The sequence below is a fragment of the Dreissena polymorpha genome, chromosome 5 (assembly GCF_020536995.1).
Source record: "Dreissena polymorpha isolate Duluth1 chromosome 5, UMN_Dpol_1.0, whole genome shotgun sequence".
NCBI lineage: Eukaryota > Metazoa > Mollusca > Bivalvia > Myida > Dreissenidae > Dreissena > Dreissena polymorpha.
In genome coordinates this window covers 32327402-32351984 of record NC_068359.1, presented here as the reverse complement: position 1 = coordinate 32351984, position 24583 = coordinate 32327402, and the positions used below count along the sequence as shown (strand labels likewise).

The following is a 24583-nucleotide window of genomic DNA, read 5'->3' as shown; positions in this document are numbered from 1 at the left end:
TTCCTTTGGGTTTCATGTGAGGAACCTAGTGCCTTTGGTCCTTTTTTTTTTTGAGCAATTTACGTAAGGGAATTTTCGATATGTTTTCTTAGGTGTAAGTGGGTATGTTGTCTGCCTAGAGACCATCAGGTCATGGATTCTATCCCCACTGTAGAAGCGTTCTTTAGATCTCCCCCGAAGACACAAAGTACTGGTTCTACCCAGGAAATGGTCTTGAGAGCGTTCGAGTAAAAATTAGTTTTTTAATGCAGTCAAGCTTAATTAAATAGGTTTAAACTTAGATGTTATTTGCTCTCATGCAGGTGCAACATTACCAGCAGCAGAATGAGCAGCTGATGTCTGACCTTCAGCAGGTGAAAGGTCACAAGGAGGAGATACAGATTGAGAACAGCAAGCTGAACTCAGACAATCTGGCCATGCAGAAGAGGCTTCAAGAGCTACTGGGAGATATGAGCAAGACCAAGTTCTCTCTCAGTGCTTTAAAGGTAAGGTCGGTTGGGACCAAGGTCCCCTTTGTGCTTTTATGGGAAGGCGGATTGTTACAAAGTTTTGCCTAAGTGCTTTGAAGGTAAGATCAAACGTGACCAATTTCTCCCTCAGTGCTTTGAAGGTTTGAGCAATCAAGACTAAGTTCATCCTCAGTGCTTTGAAAGTATGAGCAATAGTGACAACGTTCTCCCTCTGTGCTTTGAAGGTATGAGCAATAGTGACCAAGTTTTCCCTCAGTGCTTTGGAGGTTTGAGCAATCAAGACCAACTTCTCCTTCAGTGCTTTGAAAGAATAACAAGACCAATTTCTCTCTCAGTGTCAATAAGGTATGAGCAATAATGACCAAGTTCTCCCGCAGTGCTTTGAAGGTATGAGCAATAACAAGACCAAGTTCTCACTCAGTGCCTTTAAGATATGAGCAAAAATGTCCAAGTTCTCCCTCAGTGCTTCGAACGTACGAGCAATAACAAGACCAAGTTCTCTCTCAGTGCCTTTAAGGTATAGTCAATAGTGGCCAAGTTCTCCCTTAGTGCTATAAAAGTATGAGCATTTGTGACCAAGTTCTCCCTCAGCGCTATGAATGTATTGTCACTAACAAGACCATTGGGGTTTTCATTTGCAAGCTCCATGGGTAAATTCAAAATTTTCCGAAATTGTTACAAATAAGTTAGTACTGATCATTTATTTGATATCAACAAGTGTTTGAGCTTTTAATTTGAATCCATCTAAGTGTGTGTGTTTTTTCAGGCCAATTCCCAATGTCAAAAAGTAAATATTTTTCCCAAATGATATCCTAACAATCCCAATTAAAGGTTTCAATTTTTGATTAAAAAAAATTAATAAATTGCAACATTTAGCTCATCTCCATATTCAGCTCTATAACATGAACCTTAGATCCGGTAAGTATAATATTGAAAACAATTTTAAGTATTTGCAAGCAAAATAAAAACAGGTCGCCGTGGTGTACTGAATATGGTGTCCACCTAGTGACCGGTAGGTCACGGGTTGGATCCCCTCTGAGGGAGTGTTCCTTAGATCTCCTACAAAGACACCAAGTACTGGTTATAGGCACAGGAAACGGACTCGAGAGCATCTCAATAAGCCTGAGGCTTTTGATGCAATTGAGCTAAAATTAATAGGTTAAACTAAATAAAAACATCACCAATTTCACAATTTTTTTCCAAACAACGCGATTATTCCCAATACAAAGGGCCTGGGCCCCATTCCCAAAATGGTGAAAACCCCACTGTATCTTGTGTCGCCTCAGGAGCCGGCTACAACCCAGTACATGTACGGCGGAGGTGTGACAGAGGGGGCCGTTGCCGAGGGGACGGAGTTCAGTACAGAGAAGACAGACATGGAGGTGCTGGCCCTGCAGTGCTCTGCAGATATGATGGCACACCTCGGTGAGCAGGCATTGGGAGATAAAATTGTGAGCCTCGCTCTGGGAAAAGGGGACTTAATGCGTGTAGGGAAAGTGTTGTCCCAGTGCAGAATGCACAGGCTAATCCCAGATGACGCTTTCCGCCAAATCTGGATTTTTGCTTAGAAGAGACTTCCTTTAAAACAAAATAAAATAAAAGCCGAAAGTGAATTCCCTTATAAGCCTGTGCAGACTGCACAGGCTAATCTGGGACGAAACTTTACTAACACGCATTAAGCCACATTTACCTAGAGCACGGCTCATTTTTATGCCCACGGTAGGGTGGCATATAGCAGTTGAACTGTTCATCAGTCTGTCTGTCCGTCCATCTGTCTGTCTGTCTGTCTGTCCGTCCGTCCAAAAACTTTAACATTGGCCATTACTTTTGCAATATTGAAGATAGCAACTTGATATTTGGCATGCATGTGTATCTCATGAAGCTGCACATTTTGAGTGGTGAATGTTCAATGTCAAGGTCATCCTTCAAGGTCAAAGGTCAAAAAAACAAATACAAGGGAAGTAACAAGCTTTAAAGGGAGATGATTTCTATTTATTATTTGGCAAGTACAGATCATTTTCACAAGGGAAGTAATAGTTTTATGCCCCCGGTAGGGTGGCATATAGCAGTTGACCTGTCCGTCAGTCAGTCCGTCTGTCCGAAAACTTAAACATTGGCCATAACTTTTGCAATATTGAAGATAGCAACTTGATATTTGGCATGCATGCGTATCTCATAAAGCTGCACATTTTGAGTGGTGAAAGGTCAAGGTCATCCTTCAAGGTCAAAATTTAAAAAAAATACAATCCAAGGGAAGTAATAAGCTTTAAAAGGGAGATCATTTCTAAACCTGCCAAATGATATATTAAAATTTTATTTCAAAGCGGCGCACTAGGGGGCATTGTGTTTCTGACAAACACTACTCTTGTTTAAAGGGATATAATTAAAAAAAATGTGTACTTTATGATGTTTAGGGATTGGAACTAATGTGTCTATGTACGAGAGATGTAACTGTGAATAGGATTGTACCTTTTATTTCTACACATAGAGTCTTCAAAAGCGTGTTAACCTACTGAGGCTTGATTGTATTACATGAACAGTCACAACAAAATCAAAATGCAGTCCGCAAATGCTTATCAGGCCCGACATTTTTTGCCTTAAATGGATTTTGGGTGAAAAGAGACTTCATTTAAACGAAAAAGCGGAAAGTGTCGTCCCAGATTAGCCTGTGCAGTTTGGGATGACACTTTACGCACATGCATTAAGCCCAGTTTTCCCAGAGTGAGGATCATTTTATGGGACAGCAACTAATGCTTATCTACTCAATGAAAATTATTTGTGCTCAGTTTGTTAAACATACACCAGCAAGTTTGTGAAAAAATATCGTAACAAAACAAGGTTGACTCATTTTGACATGGGTCTTCGTATGCCAGATCATGTGAAGGCCAGGAAAAGCGCGTTGGCTAAAACCTCTCAGAGTTCTGAGCTGCAACTAAAGCTGCAAGAGGAGCGACAGAAAGCCTCACAGCAGATGCATATGTTGTCTAACCAAGAACTTGAGGTAAGGACCTTTTCTTGAATATACATAATGAGCCTTAAACTGGGAAAATGAGGCTACGTGCATAAAGTGTCATCCCAGATTAGAATGTGCAGTCTGCACAAGCTAAGCAGGGACAACACTTCCCCCCATTGCTTGATTTTTCGCTGAAGAGACTTCATTATTAAACCAAAAATACAATGAGAGCAGATAAAAAGTTGTCCTTGATTAGCCTGTGCAGACTGCACAGGCTTATCTGGAAAAACACTGCAAACATGCATTAAGTCCCGTTTTCCCAGAGCAAGGCTTTCAATGAATTTTTCATTTGTTATATAGGCTATTATTAGATCCCCACCACTATAGTGGGGGACATATTGTTTTTGCCCTGTCTGTTGGTTGGTTGGTTTGTGTGTTTGTTTGCTCCAACTTTAACATTTTGCCATAACTTTTGCAATATTGAAGATATCAACTTCATATTTGGCATGCATGTGTATCTCATGGAGCTGCACATTTTGAGTGGTGAAAGGTCAAGGTCATCCTTTAAGGTCAAAGCTCAAATATATAGCTTCAAAGCGGCGCAGAAGGGGACATAGTGTTTCTGACAAACACATATCTTGTTTTTGTATCTGTTGTTATATAGGAATGTGCAAGTATAAAAGCTTATTTAACTTTGTAAATAGAGAATAGCTTATTAAACTGTGTACTTGGAGGAAAAGTTTTGTTCTTTTTACATGACGGAAAAGCTTTTTAAGCTCACAACATACTCATTCTGAGCTTTTGTATTGCCTTTTCCCACCATGTCATCCATCTTAGGCATTGTGAACTCTCTAGAGACCACATCCCAATTTCATGAATTTTGTCAACACCGTTTGACCCAATGATTTCTCCACACTTTAAAACTGGGTCACATTGAGTTTTAACCTAGGTCTACAGGTCAAATTAAAGAAAAACCTTATTAACACTCTAGAGGCCACATTTATTTCCCAATCTGCATAAAACTTGGTAAAAACAAATGTCCCAATGATAGCTCAACTGAGTCCAAATCTGGGTCTTGTGGGGTCAAATAACAGAAAAAGCTTGTGAAAACTCTAGAGAGCAAATGTATGGACCAGTCTTGATAAAACTTGGTCAGAAGATGTGTCCTGATGATATCTGGGCCGAGTTTGAAACTTGCACATTTGGGGTCGAAAACTAAGTCGCAAGGTCAAATTAAAAAAAGAAAGCTTGTGAATACTCTAGAGGCCACATTAATTGCCTAATCTTAATGAAACTTTGCTCAGAACAATTTAGTTCCTCTGGGTCTCAGGTGAGCACCTTAGATTCATTTGCCCTCTTTCTTAGTTCTATGAGCCTCTTTCTTAGGAAAACGGGGCTTAATGCATGTGCATAAAGTTTTTTTTCAGATTTGCTTTTGCAGTCTGCACAGGCTTATCAGGAACGACACCTTCCACTTTTAAGGGATTTTTCAATGATACAAAGTTTCTTCTGAACCAAAAATCCAGTGTAGGCGTAAAGTGTCTTCCCTGATTAACCTTTGCGTACTGCACAGACTAATCTAGGGGACTATACTTTACGCACATGCATTAAGCCCCATTTTCCCAGAGTGAGGCTCAAACCTATGTGTGTTTCAGATCTCCCGTCTGCGTGGCCAGCTTGGAGAGAAGGAGCAGATGCTGACCCACTACAAGGAGCAGCTGGACAGCCAGCTGGAGAACGTGACCCTCGAACACCAGCGGCAACGGGAGGACCTCTTGAAACAGCTCGACCATCTCAACTCGGAACTGAAACACACCAAATATGTATGTATATAAGGAAACGGATCACGATTTCTTAACAATTGAGTCTGTTATAAAATATAGCTGTGCTCTGGGAAAATGGGGCTTAATGCATTTGCGAAAAGTGTCCTCCCAGATTAGCCTGTGCAGTCCACACAGGCTAATCAGGGACAAACTTTCCGCTTTAACTATATTCAAACTTTCCGCTTTAACTATATTTTGCTAAGAAGAGACTTCCTTTAAACTAAAAATACCATAAAAGCGAAGAGTGTCGTCCCTCATTAGCCAGTACGGATTGCACAAACTAATCTGGAATGACCCTTTTTACACATGCATTAAGCCCTGATTTACCATAGCGAGGCTCATTTGTCAACAGTTAATTTACCTTATAATGGTATTTGTGCAATAGGACTATGATAAACCTGTCTCACTTGCAAATAAAGGCACCCTTGAAATGCCTTACAGACCCAGCCTCACAGCGGGGACGTTCAGAGCCTCAAGTCCCAGGTGATGTCACTGATCTTTGACTTGTCTTACAGTCCCAGCCATACAGTGGGGATGTTCAGAGCCTCAAGTCCCAGGTGATGTCACTGATCTTTGACTTGTCTTACAGTCCCAGCCATACAGTGGGGATGTTCAGAGCCTCAAGTCCCAGGTGATGTCACTGATCTTTGACTTGTCTTACAGTCCCAGCCATACAGTGGGGATGTTCAGAGCCTCAAGTCCCAGGTGATGTCACTGATCTTTGACTTGTCTTACACACCCAGCCATACAGTGGGGATGTTCAGAGCCTCAAGTTCCAGGTGATGTCACTGATCTTTGACTTGTCTTACAGTCCCAGCCATACAGTGGGGATGTTCAGAGCCTCAAGTCCCAGGTGATGTCACTGATCTTTGACTTGTCTTACAGTCCCAGCCACACAGTGGGGATGTTCAGAGCCTCAAGTCCCAGGTGATGTCACTGATCTTTGACTTGTCTTACAGTCCCAGCCATACAGTGGGGATGTTCAGAGCCTCAAGTCCCAGGTGATGTCACTGATCCAAGAAGTCCAGGAGCAGTCCAGCAAATTGGACATGGCCTCAAAGACCATCGATAAGAAATCAGCCAGGTATATATTACAATCAGACAACCAATTCCGACAACCCTTTATTGGACATGGCCTCAAAGACCATCAATAAGAAATCGCCCAGGTACACATTACAGTCAGACAACCAATTCAGACAACCCTTAATAGGACATGGCCTCAAAGACCATCAATAAGAAATCAGCCAGGTATATATTACAATCAGACAACCAATTCAGACAACCCTTTATTGGACATTGCTTCAAAGACCATCAATAAGAAATTGCCCAGGTACACATTACAGTCTGACAACCAATTCTGTCAACCTGTAGTTTTCATAGATTTCAGGCCAAAAATCAGCATTTTCTTATCTTTAAAAACAATGCCTGTATTTATTTTTTAAATGTTTGCTTATCAGATTTTGATTCATGATCAATATTCAGATTTTCTTTATGATAACATTTTCTTGCTCACATCAAACAAAAATTTCTTCAACTCAAGGGATTATCAAACATAAATACTTAAACTAAATGGATCATTATAAGTTCATAGCATACATGTCTAACATGCCAGCTTATTGAAATGAACATCTTAAGCAAATAGTTTGCTCATGCAAAACAAGCTGTAACACTGTTCAGTGTACAAATATAATTTTTGTATTTATATATAATAAATACTAAAAAATGGTTGAAATTTCAATTGGGAATTTTAGGCTGCCATTAGGGAAAAATGTATAATTTTTTGACATTGGGAATTGGGACGAATTTCGGCCCAAAATTTTACAAAGAAACAAAGACTATGTGCCATGTTTGAATGTCAGGATTATGGAGCTGGAAGAGCATATTCGAGTCCGAGAGCAGCAGTACATGCAGGCACAGCAGGAGTTCGAGAACTATGTCCGTAATCTAAAGGCAAACCTCGCCATTTCTGAGGACACTATCAACAAGGAGCGAATGGAGCATGCAACTTCCAAGTAAGGAATTGGCGTCTTCTTATATGTTGATTGGTTTTGAACCTATTTATTTTAGCTCGATTGAATTGAAAGCCTAAGGCATAGAGAAACGCTCTCAATTCATTTAACTGGGTGTTGATTGGTTTTAAACCTATTTATTTTAGCTCGATTGAATTGAAAACCTAAAGCAGAGTGAAACACTCTCAATTCAGTATGCTGGGTAGAACCAGTCCCTTGCTATCATCGGAGGTGATGTAAAGAATGCTCCTACAGTGTGGATTGAGCCCAGGACCTTCCTGGTTGCTAGGCGGATACCTTACCCACTACACCATAGGGACATGGTTATGATTGTTTGTTGATTGGTTTATCAGCTTCTGTTTGTCTTTTAATCCATTGAGTTTCAATATGTGAGGATTTGTTTCAATTTTTCCGGGATGAATAGAAATGAGTGGTCTTTCCTTTGTACTTAATATAGAGATCTGGACAGGAATCTTTTCTATTGGGCAGAGAGTAAAAAGCTATCACGGAAAATCCAAGTTGTTTAGCAGGGTTTTCTTACTTTGTGGACATCTGAGTGAGTCTCATAATTTGCCAGCTTCACGGTACGACAAAAGTGCAATAATCTCGAACCTTTTCTGTTCAAATCATATCATACAATTAAATATTTCAGGAAGAACTTGATGGAGTTCCGAGCTTCCTTTAATCAGCTTGTTTCGGACTACAAAGAGTTACTGGACACATTCGATGAATACAAGGCCAATGTTCAAAACCAACCAGCTGGGGCAGTAAGATCATCAAAACAAACTGCTTTATTTAGCGGTTTTCTGTGACATAATTAGGCAGACTTCGATTTACCCTTTCCCACTTAGATACGCATTTGTAGTCTCTTAGAAAGTTGCATTTGATTAAATACCTTTCTTATTAAATTCAAGTTTTAAAGGCTTCATTTGCAAACCTTAGTTACTGATGAGAAGCAAACAGCATAAAACCTGAACAGACTGCGAGTAACTTGCAGGCTGTTCTGGTTTTATGCTGGTTGCAAAAGCCATTTTCACTTTGCTTCTTATGGTGGAAAGGGTTAATCTATAGCTCTGATGTCTTTGTCTTGTCACATATAATGCTCATTCTATTTCTAGGACTCTTTTTGTGGGACACATTGCGGCGATGAAGCCGTTTCTAATTGGCTGTTCAGTTAGTTTGACAATCAGGCAGTTTAACATTACAAAACACGTTTTTTAGAAGCATAAAGGCTTAACCTCAACATAAATTAATACCCACTGTAGGAAATGTTTTTGTCATGTTCTTTATTTAAGCGCCATACTCACCATTAAGCTCCCTTTTTCATTCAACTACAATCAAGCCGTAACTTTAAGTGATTGTAAGATCTTTTGCCAACAAAAAAGATTTAAAAAAAATCCATTTTGAATATTAAATATTCTTTTACAATTCTTAATTCCATTTTTATGCCCCCGGATTGAAAGATCGGGGGTATATTGTTTTTGGCCTGTCTGTCTGTCATTCATTGTGTGTGTCCCAAAACTTTAACCTTGGTAAAAGTTTTGCAATAACTTTTGCATTATTGAAGATAGCAGCTTGATATTTACCATGCATGTGTATCTAATGGAGCTGCACATTTTGAGTGGTGAAAGGTCAAGGTCATCCTTCAAGGTCAAATATATGGCTTCAAAGAAGCGCAATAGGGGGCACTGTGTTTCTGACAAACACATCCCTTGTTTACCATTTATTACGCACAACCATGTATAACGTGCCCCCTCAAGCCTCGCCATTAATTTTATTCTTAGCCTTGCCTGATATATTACAAAATTATCATGCAGTAACCTGTTTTTTTCTATGTATCTGTATTTGATTTTTAGGATAGTGCAATGATTTTTTTGAAAATTAGCGCTCATAATAGGGTTGTGTCAATGTGAAACACCCGCACTGACTTTTAAATTAGTTTAAACGTTACCTATTTATTTTTGCTTGATTGCATAGAAAGCCTAAGGCTTATTCTATGGCGGAAATCTAAAGAACACTCCAACAATGGGGATCGAATGACTTTTAAATTGAAATATGGGATTATAAAACTGTGCGTAATACATGGTAATGTACGGTATCCGCTTCAGTCCGGACCACAGAGTCGCCAGCAGCTTGAGGAGATCAACCGTCTGACTGCACAGACGATCGCCGCGGAGGAGGCCATCACTTACCGCGAGGAACAGATAAAGGAGCTAAAGGCAGAGATCGGCAGGCTGCGAGATGAGGTGGACAACACCATACCCGTGCTGAGAGCTCAGGTGGGAATGGGGATCGGGAATTGAGAGTTTTGTGCTTGATGTAATAATAATAAAATATATTTTAATAGCTAAAATATCTGGGTGGCATTGTCAGAATTATGATATTTATGAGCCTAAGCTTCAACTTTCAATGCATTAAAAAGTACATTCTAATTGTTCAAACATGAAGTTAACTATTTAAAAACCTGGACATTATAAAGCATTGCAACCCATAAACGATTGAAGAATTTGGAGAGTTCTGTTGTTGTCGTTATATTTTGTGACACTACGAGGAATGCTTATATAAAGTATAAAATACAGTAGTCATAGTTTGAGCACGGATGGCCGATTGGTCTAAGCGATAGACTTTTACTCCAGGTGACAGTGGTTTGAGTCTAGTTGAGGGTTACTTTTTTTCTTTAATTTCATTCTTGTTTTTTACTAGAGCTTTTTAGATCCAATATTAACATTTATCAATATAAAGCATTTAATTACAAACTTCAATAGATGCCAAAATCTTTGAAAAGGTTCCTTTAAGGTGCTTTGCTGCTCGCTGCTCATCAGTGTCTGAGGGTTGGAAATAAAGCCTTAAATCTTGAATCTAGTAAGAAAGGTTTCAAATTGAATAAGATTTTTGTAAGGGTCTAGTAAGGCGTCACAGTGCTTATTTAGTGGTAAAAGGTTAATTGAAGCTAAATCATTTATTGTAGGCCGATGTCTGGAAGCAGGATTTCGATGCAGAACGATTCGCGAGGGAGAGACAGGTGGAAGAGAAAGAGAACCTCATCCAGGAGATGAAGAACTTGGAGCTGAAGAATCAGCAGCTGTTGGATGAGCTCGAGAATTACTCGAGGAAGTCTCTCGCTGAAATGCAGCGTCGTCACGCCTCCCCGTCCCATCAACAGCAACTGCAAAGCCATTTGAAGGTGAGCGATTTAAAGTAAAGCCTTATTCTGGGACAACTTTGCTTAGCTTTCATCAAGTGTCGTCCCAGATTAGCCTGTGCAATAAAATCTCGGCCGAGTTCGAAACTGGATTGTGCCGGGTAAAAACTAGGTCACTAGGTCAAAAAAAGGAAAAACCTTGTGAGTGTAGAAGTCACATTTTATGTTCAATCTTCATGTTACTTTGTCAAAATGTTTGTCTTAATGATATCTTGATTGAGTTTAAAAGTGGCTATAGAGAAACCTTGTAAACACTATAGAAGTCACAATTTTGGCCCAATCTTCATGAAAGGTGGTTTAAACATTGATTTAATTGATATCTCGGACAAGTTCGAAAATGGTCCAGATCGGTGAAAAAACATGGCCGCCAATGGGCGGGGCATTTTTCTCTATATGTATATAGTGGCAGTTTTCCCTATTTGGCTATAGAGACACCTTGTAAACACTCTAGAAGTCACAATTTTTGTCCAATCATCATGAAAATTGGTCAAAACATTGGTTTTATTGATATCTCGGACGAGTTTGAAAATGGTCCAGATCGGTGAAAAAACATGGCCGCCAGTGGGCGGGGCATTTTTCTTTATGTGTATATAGTGGCAGTTTTTCCTATTTGGCTATAGAGAAACCTTGTAAACACTGTAGAAGTCACAATTTTTGCCCAATCATCATGAAAGTTGGTCAAAACATTGGTTTTATTGATATCTTGGACGAGTTCGACAATGATTCGGACCGGTGAAAACACATGGCCGCCAGTGGGCATTTTTATGCCCCCTTTCGAAGAAGAGGGGGTATATTGTTTTGCACATGTCTGTCGGTCGGTCCGTCTGTCCGTCGGTCCGTCCACCAGATGGTTTCCGGATGATAACTCAAGAACGCTTAGGCCTAGGATCATGAAACTTCATTGGTACATTGATCATGACTGGCAGATGACCCCTATTGATTTTCAGGTCACTAGGTCAAAGCTCAAGGTCACAGTGACAAAAAAGGTATTCCCACAATGGCTGCCACTACAATTGACAGCCCATATGGGGGGCATGCATGTTTTACAAACAGCCCTTGTTCTGTATATGTATATAGTGAAAACGTTTACACTCTAGAAGTCACATTTTTGGCCCAATTTTCATGAAATTTGGTCAGAACATTTGTTTTCTTGATACAAGAGTTGAGTTCAAAAATGGTTTCGGTCAAACCTTGTGATCGAACACTATGGAAGTCACATTTTTATGCCCCCTTCGAAGAAGAGGGGGTATATTGTTTTGCTCATGTCTGTCCATATGTCTGTTCACCAGATGGTTTCCGAATGATAAGTCAAGAATGCTTAGGCCTAGGATCATGAAACTTCATAGGTACAGTGATCATGACTCGCAGATGACCCCTATTGATTTTGAGGTCACTAGGTCTAAGGTCAAGGTCACGGTGACCCGAAATAGTAGAATGGTTTCCGGATGATAACTCAAGAACGCTTACGCCTAGGATCATGAAACTTCATAGGTACATTGATCATGACTCGCAGATGACCCCTATTGATTTTGAGGTCACTAGGTCAAAGGTCAAGGTCACGGTGACCCGAAATAGTAAAATGGTTTCTGGATGATAACTCAAGAACGCTTATGCCTAGGATCATGAAACTTCATAGGTACATTGATCATGACTCACAGATGACCCGTATTGATTTTCAGGTCACTAAATCAAAGGTCAAGGTCACGGTGACCCGAAACAGTAAAATGGTTTCCAGATGAAGCTCAAGAACGCTTATGCCTAAGATCATGAAAGTTCATAGGTACATTGATCATGACTTGCAGATGACCCCTATTGATTTTCAGGTCACTAGGTCAAAGGTCAAGGTGACCCGAAATAGTAAAATGGTTTCCGGATGATTACTCAAGAACGCTTATGCTTAGGATCATGAAACTTCATAGGTACATTGATCATGACTTGCAGATGACCTCTATTGATTTTCAGGTCACTAGGTCAAAGGTCAAGGTCACGGTGACTCAACTTAGAAAAATGGTTTCGGGATGATAACTCAAGAATGCTTACGCCTAGGATCATGAAACTTCATAGGTACATTGAGGTGACCCAAAATAGTAAAATTGTTTTACTCAAGAACGCTTATGCCTAGGATCATGAAACTTCATAGGTACATTGATCATGACTTGCAGATGACCCCTATTGATTTTCAGGTCACTAGGTCAAAGGTCAAGGTGTTTCAACTTAGAAAAATGGTTTCCAGATTATAACTCAAGAAGGCCTTTGCCTAGGATCATGAAACTTCATGGGTACATTGATCATGACTTGCAGATGACCCGTATTGACTTTCAGGTCACTAGGTCAAGGTCACGGTTACTTGACACAGTAAAATGGTTTTTGGATGATAACTCAAGAAAGCTTACGCCTAGGATCATGAAACAATATAATGGTCAAGTTGATTGAATTTTCTTATTAAATCAATCAAAAATGGAATTTATCATGTAGATGTTTTGAACATCTTATAACTTTGTTATCCATCTGACATGTGTGCATTATAATCATTGCATCTTTTTTAAGATGTTTGTGGTTTAAAGTTTTTTTTTGTTTTGGTAATTAAACACAAAGCACTAAATTGACAATTTCCAGACAGACGAACCGTGGGATGACCTTGAAACAATGCAAGATGGAATGTAATTCATTTGTTTGTTTTGTAATTTAAAATCTTAACATGTCAACTATGAAAACACTATACAATTATTATTGTGTTGTCAGACTAGGACACTACAGTTCATATGTGCTCTAAAATCTACAAGTACACAAGAACAAACACACACAACTCAATTTGATATTAACCCATTGATGCCTAACATTGATTATGAGAGAGAGGAAGGAATGAGTCATGCTGAAGAATTCACACATTGATTGTTTATGAAGTTAATGTATGGGATCAGGAATAACATTTTGCTGTAATTTGTTGGTGTGTGAGCTCTGGTCAACAGGCTGTGCTTAAAGAAGACATTAACAATGGATATATGCTACTGCTGACAAAGGGTTCTAAAATATACAGCTACATGTACCAAATTTAGGTTTGGAATGTAAATTGCTAACTGTTGGCTACATTGATCATGACTCACCAATGATCCCTATTGATCTTCTTGTCACTAGGTCAAAGGTGACAGTCACAGTGATTCAAAATACAACAATTGGTTTTCAAATGATAACTCAAAAACACTTTCACCTAGGATAAAGACTTCATAGGTACATTGATCATGATTATAAAAATACCCCTTTTGAATTTCAAATCACTACATCAAAGTGACTCAAAACAATAAAATTGTTTCTTGATATTTACTGACAATGCTTACGCCTAGATTCATGATCTTCATAGTTACATTGATCATGACTGGCAGATGACCAACATAATGTTCAAGTCACTAGGTCAAACGTCTTAATAACAATGACTCAACACTGTAAAATGGTGTCCAGATGACAACTCAAGAAACCAAGGTCAAAAGTCAAAGTCACAATGACTAATATATTCATATTCACACAATGGCTGCCATTACAACTGAAAGCCCATATGCAGGCATGCATGTTTTACAAACAGCCCAATACATTTGGTAAAAATTTAATGAACACACTCTTCTCAGGTGAGCGAACTAGGGCCATCTTGGCCCTCTTGTTAATTATAAAGGAGTTTTCTTATGAAAGGCTTTTCTTGTGATATCAACATTGTGTGGAAAGTGTCATCCCAAGTGTCAGCCCCTGTTGTCTGCACAGGCTAATCAGTTACAGCACTCTCCATCTGAACTGAATTTTCCTTAAGAAGAGAAGTCCTTTAAAAGTTAAATACCATGAAAGCAGAAAGTGTTGTCATTAAAAAAGCCTATGCAGACTCCAATGTGGGACGACTTTTTACGCTCATGCATTTAGCCCAGTTTTTTCTGAGCAAGGCTACAATAATTTCAATTTTGCTCAAATAACTTGAAATTGCCCATCTACAGGTGGGGAACCAGACAGGGCCTCACAGAAGCCAGTCCCCCCAGAATGTTCTCTATGGAGCCAGGAGCCAGCAAGGCTCGCCAAGACCTGGGGCCCAGTCTCCTGCCGGTAGTCACGGGCAACCAGTCGAGCATGGACAAGAGGACAACATGGGCGCTACAAATGTGGGATCCGTAAACCAGGTAATGATGTAAAAAAAACATCCAGAATTGCTTAAATGTTGAGTCAAACTTGGTTCTAAGCCTATTCTTTATGCATATGTTTAAGATTGGGTAAGCAAAAACATCCGAGGGGATAATCAGGTGAAAGTAAATATGGCGACGTCCATGCCAAGACAGGTATTTTTCGCCGTTGTATACCCTTTATTACTTTTGTTTGATTTTTAAATGAGGCTCACTCGCCAGCCATGTCAGTAAAAAGTTACTAGCTTTTATTTCATATTAAAATTCGCTTTATATCTCGACTTTACTCGCTGTGAATTTTGGAGCTGTAATTTGGTCATCATGCTAAAAAAATTTGCAGCTGGTAAAGTCAATATATAGAGTGAACATTAATAGGAAATAAACGCTTGTATCTTTCTTGCTGATATGTCTGGAAAGTGAGCGGCATTAAAAAAATTTGTACACGTAATAAAGGGTATAAAACTGTGAAAAATACCTGTCTCTGCATGGACGTTGCCATCTTGACTATCATGTGATTACCCCCTCTGTACATTGCACAAGGACAAGTATTGGTTTACTTTAATTTATTGAGCCTTTAATTACTGATTAACCTAACTGAATGACAGAATGCCTTTGCTTCGACATGGTATGTGTTAAAAAGCAAGATCCAGAGAAAGATTGAAGTTCTCATGTTGGCTGTTTTTTAGCTCACCTGTCACGAAGTGACATGGTGAGCTTATGTGACCGTGTGATGTCCAGCGTCTGTTGTGTTTGTGTGCGTGCGTGTGTGCGTGCGTCCGTCAACAATTTGTTTGTGTAGACAGTAGAGGTCACAGTTTTCATCCAATCTTTATGAAATTTTGTCAGAATGTTTATCTTGATGAAATCTGGTTTGGGATTGTATTTGGGTTATCTGGGGTCAAAAACTAGGTCACTAGGTCAAAAACTAGGTCAAATAATAGAAAAACCTTGTGTAGACAATAGAGGTCCCAGTTTTCATCCAATCTTTATGAAATTTGGTCAAAATGTTGAAATTTGATGAAATCTGGGTTGGGATTGTATTTGGGTCATCTGGGGTCAAAAACTAGGTCACTAGGTCAAAAACTAGGTCAAATAATAGAAAAACCTTGTGTAGACAGTAGAGGTCACAGTTTTCATCCAATCTTTATGAAATTTGGTCAGAATTTTTATCTTGAGGAAATCTGGGTTGGGATTGTATTTGGGTCATCTGGGGTCAAAAACTAGGTCACTAGGTCAAAAACTAGGTCAGATAATAGAAAAACCTTGTGTAGACAGTAGAGGTCACAGTTTTCATCCAATCTTTATGAAATTTGGTCAGAATGTTAATCTTGATGAAATCTAGATTGGGAATGTATTTGGGTCATCTGGGGTCAAAAACTAGGTCACTAGGTCAAAAACTAGGTCAAATAATAGAAAAACCTTGTGTAGACAATAGAGGTCGCAGTTTTCATCCAATCTTTATGAAATTTGGTCAGAATGTTTATCTTGATGAAATCTGGGTTGTGATTATATTTGGGTCATCTGAGGTCAAAAACTAGGTCACTAGGTCAAATACTAGAAAAACCGTCAACAATTTGTTTGTGTAGACAGTAGAGGTCACAGTTTTCATCCAATCTTTATGAAATTTGGTCAGAATGTTTATCTTGATGAAATCTGGGTTGGGATTGTATTTGGGTCATCTGGGGTCAAAAACTAGGTCACTAGGTCAAAAACTAGGTCACTAGGTCAAATAATAGAAAAACCTTGTATAGACAATAGAGGTCGCAGTTTTCATCCAATCTTTTTGAACTTTGGTCAGAATGTTTATCTTGATGAAATCTGGGTTGGGATTGTATTTGGGTCATCTGAGGTCAAAAACTAGGTCACTAGGTCAAATAATAGAAAAACCTTGTGTAGGCAATAGAGGTCACAGTTTTCATCCAATCTTTATGAAATTTGGTCAGAATGTTTATCTTGATGAAATCTGGGTTGGGATTGTATTTGGTTAGTCAGGTGAGCGATTCAGGGCCATTATGGCCCTCTTGTTTGGGTTTTATGACGATTTTTTTTATGCCAAGTACAACTTTCATAAGCCTGCACATGTGAAAAAGCCTTGGTTAGTTATGCAAATATCTGAGTAAGCACTTTTTATTGTAATTACCTTTATTACTTAAGTGTTTAAAAGTCAAAAATGCATTAATTATTCCTGTAAAGATATTTGATTGTGCTTTGTCATGACATATACAATTGTTTAGTGTCATAACATAAGGTAGTGCTTTTTCATAAAATATTTTATTGTGCCTTGTCAAAACATATTTGATTGTGCTTTGCCAAAATGTATAAAATTGTGTTTTGTCATAACGTACGTGATTGTGCTTTGTCATAACCCTTTTGAGTTGGATTTATCATAACAAATGCAATTGTGCTTTGACATAACACACAAATATGTTTATGTCAAAACATATGTGATTGTGATTAGTCATAACCTATGTAATTTTGCTTTGTCACAACATACGCAACTGTGCTTTGTCATAACTTACAAGATTGTGACACACCCTATTTGTGTCCTTCAGTTGCCTCCCCAGGCGCATTCCCAGAGCAGTGCAGGAAGCAGTGGCCAGGATGAAGACGAGAACCAAAAGTGTCCCAAGTGTGATAAATGGTGCCCGGACATGGACTCCCTGCAGATTCACGTCATTGAATGTCTTGACAACTAGAGATACAGCCGGGAACCGGCATTGACTCACTGCAGATTCATGTCATTGAATGCCTTGACTACTAGAGATACAGCCGGGTACCGGATATTGACTCACTGCAAATTCATGTCATTGAATGTCTCGACAACTAGAGATACTGCCGGGTACCGGACATTGACTCACTGCAGATTCACGTCATTGAATGCCTTGACAACTAGAGATACAGCCGGGTACTGGACATTGACTCACTGCAAATTCATGTCATTGAATGTCTTGACAACTAGAGATACTGCCGGGTACCGGACATTGACTCACTGCAAATTCAAGTCATTGAATGCCTTGACAAATAGTGATACAGCCGGGTACCGGACATCGACTCACTGCAGATTCATGTTATTGAATGCCTTGACAACTAGACACAGACACAAACGTTTTCTGGCCATTTTGGGAAAAAATGCAATTTCGGGATTGGGAAATTTTAGCGTGAAAAGTCCACTACTTTGGAAAAACCTTTTTAATATAACTCTTTATAATAATTCAAATTAAAATACCAAATCATATGAATTTAAATTATGTACATGTACTTTGTAAGATGAAATAAAATTGAGATATAATAATCATTTGACACTTCTTTAAAAATAATAACTATTTTCCATTTTATTTTTCAAATTTGGATGTTTTTACCATTTTGCTTTTGGAACGGGTACATTTAAAGGACCCATATATACACAAGGAAAAGTCCTGCAGAATCACAACAAGTTCATTACATTGGATGCCTTGAAAACAAGAGATACGCAGTTGGTTGGAGCACCGCTTTGTGTTATGATTATACAGGCTTTCCAGCGTTCCTAGTATTTCCTAGTTTTTTAAATGTGCTCCTAGTTTTTCCTAGTTTTGTCCTAACCTAGTTTTCCTAGTTTTTCACTAATTTGGCACTTTTTGGGATAATGTTAAACAGTCTTTTAATGTGTTTTAGAGACTTTGTTTCAAAATAGGACCTTCAGGTTTTTTAGCTGACAATATTTGGTAGTCTTTGTGGGGTCTGGTGTCACTGGTCACAGAGTCTAGCCTTCATAAGTGATACCTGAAAGTTGGACTGAGCTCTGTGATGACTACAAATGAAAAAATATGGCTATATTCTGAACGTTCCTCCACTTAACCCAACCTCAGTTAAATCTGATCAGTATAATTACTCACGTGATTTTATCTAACGGTCCCCTCCTTCACACACATTGGTATTCACAACCGTAAGGACAGCTCGAGGTTCCTTGCCTTAGGGAGGATACGGTGAGGTAGTGAAGTTGTTCCTCGAGCCTCACTCGACGTGTTTTTTATGAACACCAAAACAGAAGCTCATACAACTATATGTTTATTTTGTTATTGTTAGTTATTTCAAAGTGTGGGTAACTTGAAAAATACGCTGTATTGCGGATTTTGAACCACAAAATCTTGGGTTAATGATATAATATTTATTCTAGCGCACTTTGGTGATGGCTCTTTTTGTAGATTTATATACACTTGAATCTTGTGCGCATGAAGCAGTACAAGATGGTAAACAACATTTAATTTGAGGAAACCCACTTTATCAGTACTAACAATCGCTTTTTGTGACTTTTCAGATGAGATTTTTAATTATGGTTTCGAATGGTAATATTTTAATGCGAGGATTGTTGCCTATCAATTAGTGATGTTTAAAATGAATTGCGTTCAATGTTATATACATGTAGCAGTCTCATTTACTTATAATAGTATAATGATGCATATTTACAACAATGGTCATGTATTCGACAACGTTCACAGTTAAAGTGGGTATGCACAATCTTGACAAATGTTTGTTCAACATAAATAAACTTCTTTAAACTTGATATACATGCATTTCATTATTAATTTGGAGACCCTTTCAGAAGAACATGTGTCCGAAAATGTGAATTTTGGAGGATAATTTATTCAGAAATTACACTCAACTGTACAGACAGCTATTGCATCATGTAATAATAATAATAATAATTCCATACAGAAACCATTTTGTGGGTATATAACTTTTATTTGCATTTTTCAATTATTATATTGATATTTAACATAAAATTACTCTAATCTGTAATTTGTTGAAGTAGATATGCTTTATAACAACGTTCAATTGAGGATATTAAAGATTTGTTTCTCAATTCCTGTCTTAATTTGTTTCATACGATAAAACAATAATATGCAAATGTATCACTAAAGTATTTTGTGCGTGGTTTGTTTGTCAAAACAAGATCTTTTTGCAAAGCTGATATAAGACAGTGGGATTCATTATTTGAAAATGTTACTAGATCATTCATATATGGAGGTGCTAAGTGGAAAATGGTTTCATATTTTTGTATCACAGTGTGATAATTTGCCCGGTCATGAAATGGCATCCAAATCAATGTTTTAAATAGTTTAATGTAGATAATGCATGTACTCTGTAATACTAAATTTATATTTACTGATCAAGCCGATCATTATTGCTCATAATGATAACCCGTCGCCGTTTACGAATATTTACGATTCAGACCAATAAAAATCATTCGTTATGCTCTTACACACAAATGCAATGGTTGCTGTTTGAAAATATATATGTTTAAACTTTTTCCATGTCGGCATAAAGCGCATAATTGTTCTAGCTGTATTAAATGAAATGTTACGCCACTCTGTTCTTTGTTCTTGAAAATTTGGTGTTCTTTCAACATATTGTGATAAAACTATTACAGATAGATATATGTTAAAATCACTTCAATGAATATGATAATAGTACATGTTCATGCCGAAAAATCTATCGGTAATATAAACATTTGAAGCCATTTATATTGTTTGATTTTAATTTCATAAATTTAAGTGGGAGCTGCGTTTAATCATATTTACCCAACATAATTTTAACAGCGTTTAATCAATGTTATAAAGCCAGCACATAACCTCTAACCTGTAATGAATATACATTTGTTAGTCTGATAGTTGTATCACATCACATATTTACATTTAAAAAGGATCTTTCGTATAAGCTTATGGTGTGATGTAAGTTTGGGTCTATGGCTTTATATTTTATGATGTGGTTTCGTAAGTGTTTAGAAAATTTATTATTTGCGACATAGAAGATAGAATGCTTATACTTAAGATAGCAAGTATTAATAGCATACCATAGTTTTATTGTATTGCAGACCGTGCAGATATTGTTCCTCCTTACTGAGGCCACACACTGAAGACTTTGAATCTACAAAACCAATAATAATGATACTACTAGTAATAATGTTTCTGATAATGTCGCGCTTTGAATATGCTACCCATTTGTTTGTTATATTCGTACGCATTTGCCTTTGATTTTTTTTATCAAGTTGTATACGTACAGAATATTAAAAAAAATACCTATAGAATCACTGAAATATACAAAATATTTTTGTCAACGCAAGCAGTCACAAAACAAGTGGTGTTATTATAACAGCATTAACATTTGTCACATACCATATTGAACAAAATCATTAATGAAATTGTGTTCATATGAAAATATTTGATAGTAATATATAACTATTGTATGATAAAAAGGGTGTTTGTTTCCACTTAAATCGCCAAAAAATAACGGATGTTAGGTCAGCGTATTTTTGTTTGATTTTCATTGAAAACAAGCAAGTTCATAATGCACCAACAATATCCATAGACAGAAATCTTCATAATGTCTGTGCAACATCCTTTCTAACTATGTAAAGTTGGACGTAAGAAAATGCCCCAAAACAAACAATTTTCTGTTACAAAGTTTATTCAAAATAGCAATGCAAATTTTAGGGTCGCAACAAAAATAGGGTCAATTGTGTTATTCAAAACAAACATTTGTTCACACCTATGAATATGTAATTTACACATGTATATTGTTATAAACCAATTACTTCGACATTTAGCTATTAAACGGATTAAATACATTCATGCTTTGTAGACTCCTCCAGCTCTCCTCGACTAAGTAAACACTGTGAATACCAATCTCTTCCTTGACTCAAACTAACTAAGGCGCCCTCAAGCCTTCCTTAGTCGAGGTTGAGGTTGAGTGACGTTCTAGAATATAGCCATTAGTCAGCTTAACAGTCCTGTTGTATGAAATGTGTACAGTTACTGTGGTAATCAGGTAGGGAAAAGTCGAAAAGGTAACAAACTTCTTAGTAGTAACTCCTAGTTTTTATGCCCCCGATAGGGTGGCATATAGCAGTTGAACTGTCCGTCAGTCAGTAAGTCAGTCAGTCTGTCCGTCCGAAAAAAACTTTAACATTGGCCATTACTTTTTTACTATTGAATATAGCAACTTTTGGCATGCATGTGTATCTCATGGAGCTGAACATTTTGAGTGGTGAAAGGTCAAGGTCATCCTTCAAGGTAAAATGTCAAATATATGGCGTCTGTCCGTCCGAAAACTTTAACATTGGCCATAACTTTTTCAATATTGAATATAGCAACTTGATATTTGGCATGCATGTGCATCTCATGGAGCTGAACATTTTGAGTGGTGAAAGGTCAAGGTCATCCTTCAAGGTCAAATGTCAAATATATGGCGTCTGTCCGTCCGAAAACTTTAATATTGGCCAAAACTGTTTAAATATTGAAGATAGCAACTTGATATTTGGCATGCATGTGTATCTCATGAAGCTGCACATTTTGAGTGGTGTAATTTCAAGGTCAAGGTCATCCTTCAAGGTCAAAGGTCAAATTTTTAAAATAAAATTTCAAAGCGGCATTCTCATGAAGCTGCACATTTTGAGTGGTGGAAGTTCAAGGTCAAGGTCATCCTTAAAGGTCAAAGGTCAACAAAACACAAATGTTTATTTTTTTCTCAAAGCGGCCCAATAGGAGGCATTGTGCTTCTGACGAACACATCTCTTGTTGTTTCAAACTTCCTACATTTTCCTAGTTTTTTCCTAGTTTTTTGTAAATAATTTTCCTAGTTTTCTCCTAGTTTTTTCAAAGGTGCTGCTAGAAAGCCTGATTATATAATGCAATGCTGCGGTGTAGCCATTATTTGCTGATTTTATTACTTCTGCTAAATATGATTAGGTATTCATACAGAGTAAACTTTGTTTTGCCATTGAAATATAAAATTTTGCTATAGTTTTGCTTTTCTTCAAAAGAAAAAAGGCTTGACCTAGTCATTGATTTAAGTGCCATTCATTTGAATTACCAGTAATTATAATTACAAAAATTCAAATAATTGTAAACATTTATGAGGTGCAAACGTTATATTTTCATACTGGGATATGTAATTCTAAAAAAGGTTTGGTAAACCGAGTTTAGGTGTGGAAAGATTTGAAAGTTTTAGTTGTTTGTGGCCAGAGTGGTTAAACGCAAAAATGTGGACTTTGTAATATGTGTTTCTTTGATGAAATGACTACTATAAGCATTTATGCGATTGCATTCTGTGTATATATTATACATTCTAGAATACATTGAGTACATGTTTATGAATTTTTAAGTGATGCAATGTTTATGAACTTTTTATTATGCCCCCCAAGGAGGGCATATAGTGATCGGAGCATCCGTTTGTCCGCCCGTCCGTCTTTCCGTCACACTTTGCGTGTGTATGCATGTGTATAGGGACAATGCCTTTCCATACGCACACAAATTTTGAGCCCTTTGACCTTCACCTTGAACTTAGGGTCCGCGTTTAGGTTTCGAAATCTGCGTTTAGGTTTCGAAAAATGCTCATAACTTCTATTGTCGCTTCAGATACAACCTTCATATATGGTATGCATGTGTATGTAAACAAGGCCTTCCCATACGCACAAAAAATGTTGACCCCTTTGACCTTGAACTTAGGGTCCGTGTTTAGGTTTCGAAATCTGCGTTTAGGTTTCGAAAAATGCTCATAACTTCTTTCAAAGCGTTTTTTGGGGGATATGTCATCCTATGGAGACAGCTCTTGTGTTGACCATTAAATAGTTTTACATGAGTACTATGTAAAACAAAATTGTAAAATAATGTTCACATCATTATTATGCCACTGGCTGTTCAGGAGTCACTCTGTCCATCAGTTTGTCTTCAAAAGAAAAAAGGCTTGACCTGGTCAAATTCCTCTTCTTTTTAAAAAATCAGAAATCCTTGAAATTACATGCCCACAAAAAGTATTTTTTTTAACCACAATCTTTTTTAACACGATTATAAATGATTTTAGAGTACTTGAACCTCATGGACCAATAAAGACAAAAGAGATGTCGGACCTGGCTCTGCCCTTTTGAAGTAGCAGCATGACGATTCCTAACAAACTCTCTGGAATATGTTTGGGGCCATAGGACTTAGGAACATGGGATGTTTGGCGCCATTTGACTGGAGGCCATGGAATGTTTGCCGTCATAGGACTTGAGGCCATGGAATGTTTGGCGCTGATGGACTTAGGACCATGGGATGTTTGGGGCTATTTGACTTAAGGCCATTAAATGTTTGGGGCTATTTGACTTAAGGCCATGAAATGTTTGGGGCTATTGGACTTAAGGCCATGAAATGTTTGGGGCTATTGGACTTAAGGCCATGAAATGTTTGGGGCTATTGGACTTAAGGCCATGAAATGTTTGGGGGTATTGGACTTAGGACCATGGGATGTTTGGGGCTTTTGGATTTAGGACCATGGGATGTTTGGGGCTATTGGACTTAAGGCCATGAAATGTTTGGGGCTATTTGACTTAAGGCCATGAAATGTTTGGGGCTATTGGACTTAAGGCCATGAAATGTTTGGGGCTATTGGACTTAAGGCCATGAAATGTTTGGGGCTATTGGACTTAAGGCCATGAAATGTTTGGAGGTATTGGACTTAGGACCATGGGATGTTTGGGGCTTTTGGATTTAGGACCATGGGATGTTTGGGGCTATTGGACTTAAGGCCATGAACTATTTGGGGCTATTGGACTTAGGACCATGGGATGTTTGGGGCAATTGGACTAAAGGACATGAAATGTTTTGGTTCGTTGGACTTAAGGCCATGGAATGTTTGCCATCATAGGACTTAAGTCCATGGAATGTTTGGCGCCATGTAACTTAAGGCCATGGAAAATGGATTATAATATTGCATCATGTCAGTGTTTTTTTAATGAAAATTGGCATCTTTGCCTATAGTTATTTTGGAAATTTTCGTAATCAAAGCAGATCATCTATATATTTAATATTGGATCATTCTAACACATTAATTTAATAATGGACCATTCTAAAACAATTTTAACTTCCTTACTACACTAAAATTTAACATTGGACCATTCTAAAACATTTTAACTTCCTTAATATACTAATTAAATACTGAACTACTACAGTATTCCAA

General features: G+C 37.9%; 1 protein-coding gene and 1 long non-coding RNA gene across 6 annotated transcripts in view; both read left to right on the top strand.

Moving 5' to 3' along the window:
- LOC127881768 (optineurin-like) overlaps positions 1-19956 on the top strand; it is a 36801-nt gene extending 16845 nt beyond the window's left edge. For 3 of the 5 annotated variants that reach the window (XM_052429902.1, XM_052429904.1, XM_052429903.1), the window contains exons 7-17: positions 303-485; positions 1757-1895; positions 3344-3471; positions 5079-5246; positions 6206-6330; positions 7106-7258; positions 7908-8022; positions 9364-9534; positions 10224-10439; positions 14432-14611; positions 17164-19956. In XM_052429902.1, coding sequence (XP_052285862.1) covers positions 303-485; positions 1757-1895; positions 3344-3471; positions 5079-5246; positions 6206-6330; positions 7106-7258; positions 7908-8022; positions 9364-9534; positions 10224-10439; positions 14432-14611; positions 17164-17307 — 1722 coding nt within the window. In that variant the 3' untranslated portion in view covers positions 17308-19956. Of the gene's footprint in view, positions 1-302; positions 486-1756; positions 1896-3343; positions 3472-5078; positions 5247-5687; positions 5730-6057; positions 6100-6205; positions 6331-7105; positions 7259-7907; positions 8023-9363; positions 9535-10223; positions 10440-14431; positions 14612-17163 lie in introns of all 5 variants that reach the window. The other 2 variants (XM_052429905.1, XM_052429906.1) reach the window with 2 other exon arrangements.
- On the top strand, positions 11689-12918 carry LOC127881799 (uncharacterized). The gene is made up of 2 exons (XR_008050280.1): positions 11689-12093; positions 12238-12918. It is a non-coding gene; the product is annotated as an uncharacterized LOC127881799 (long non-coding RNA).
- Positions 19957-24583: the final 4627 nt, after the last annotated feature.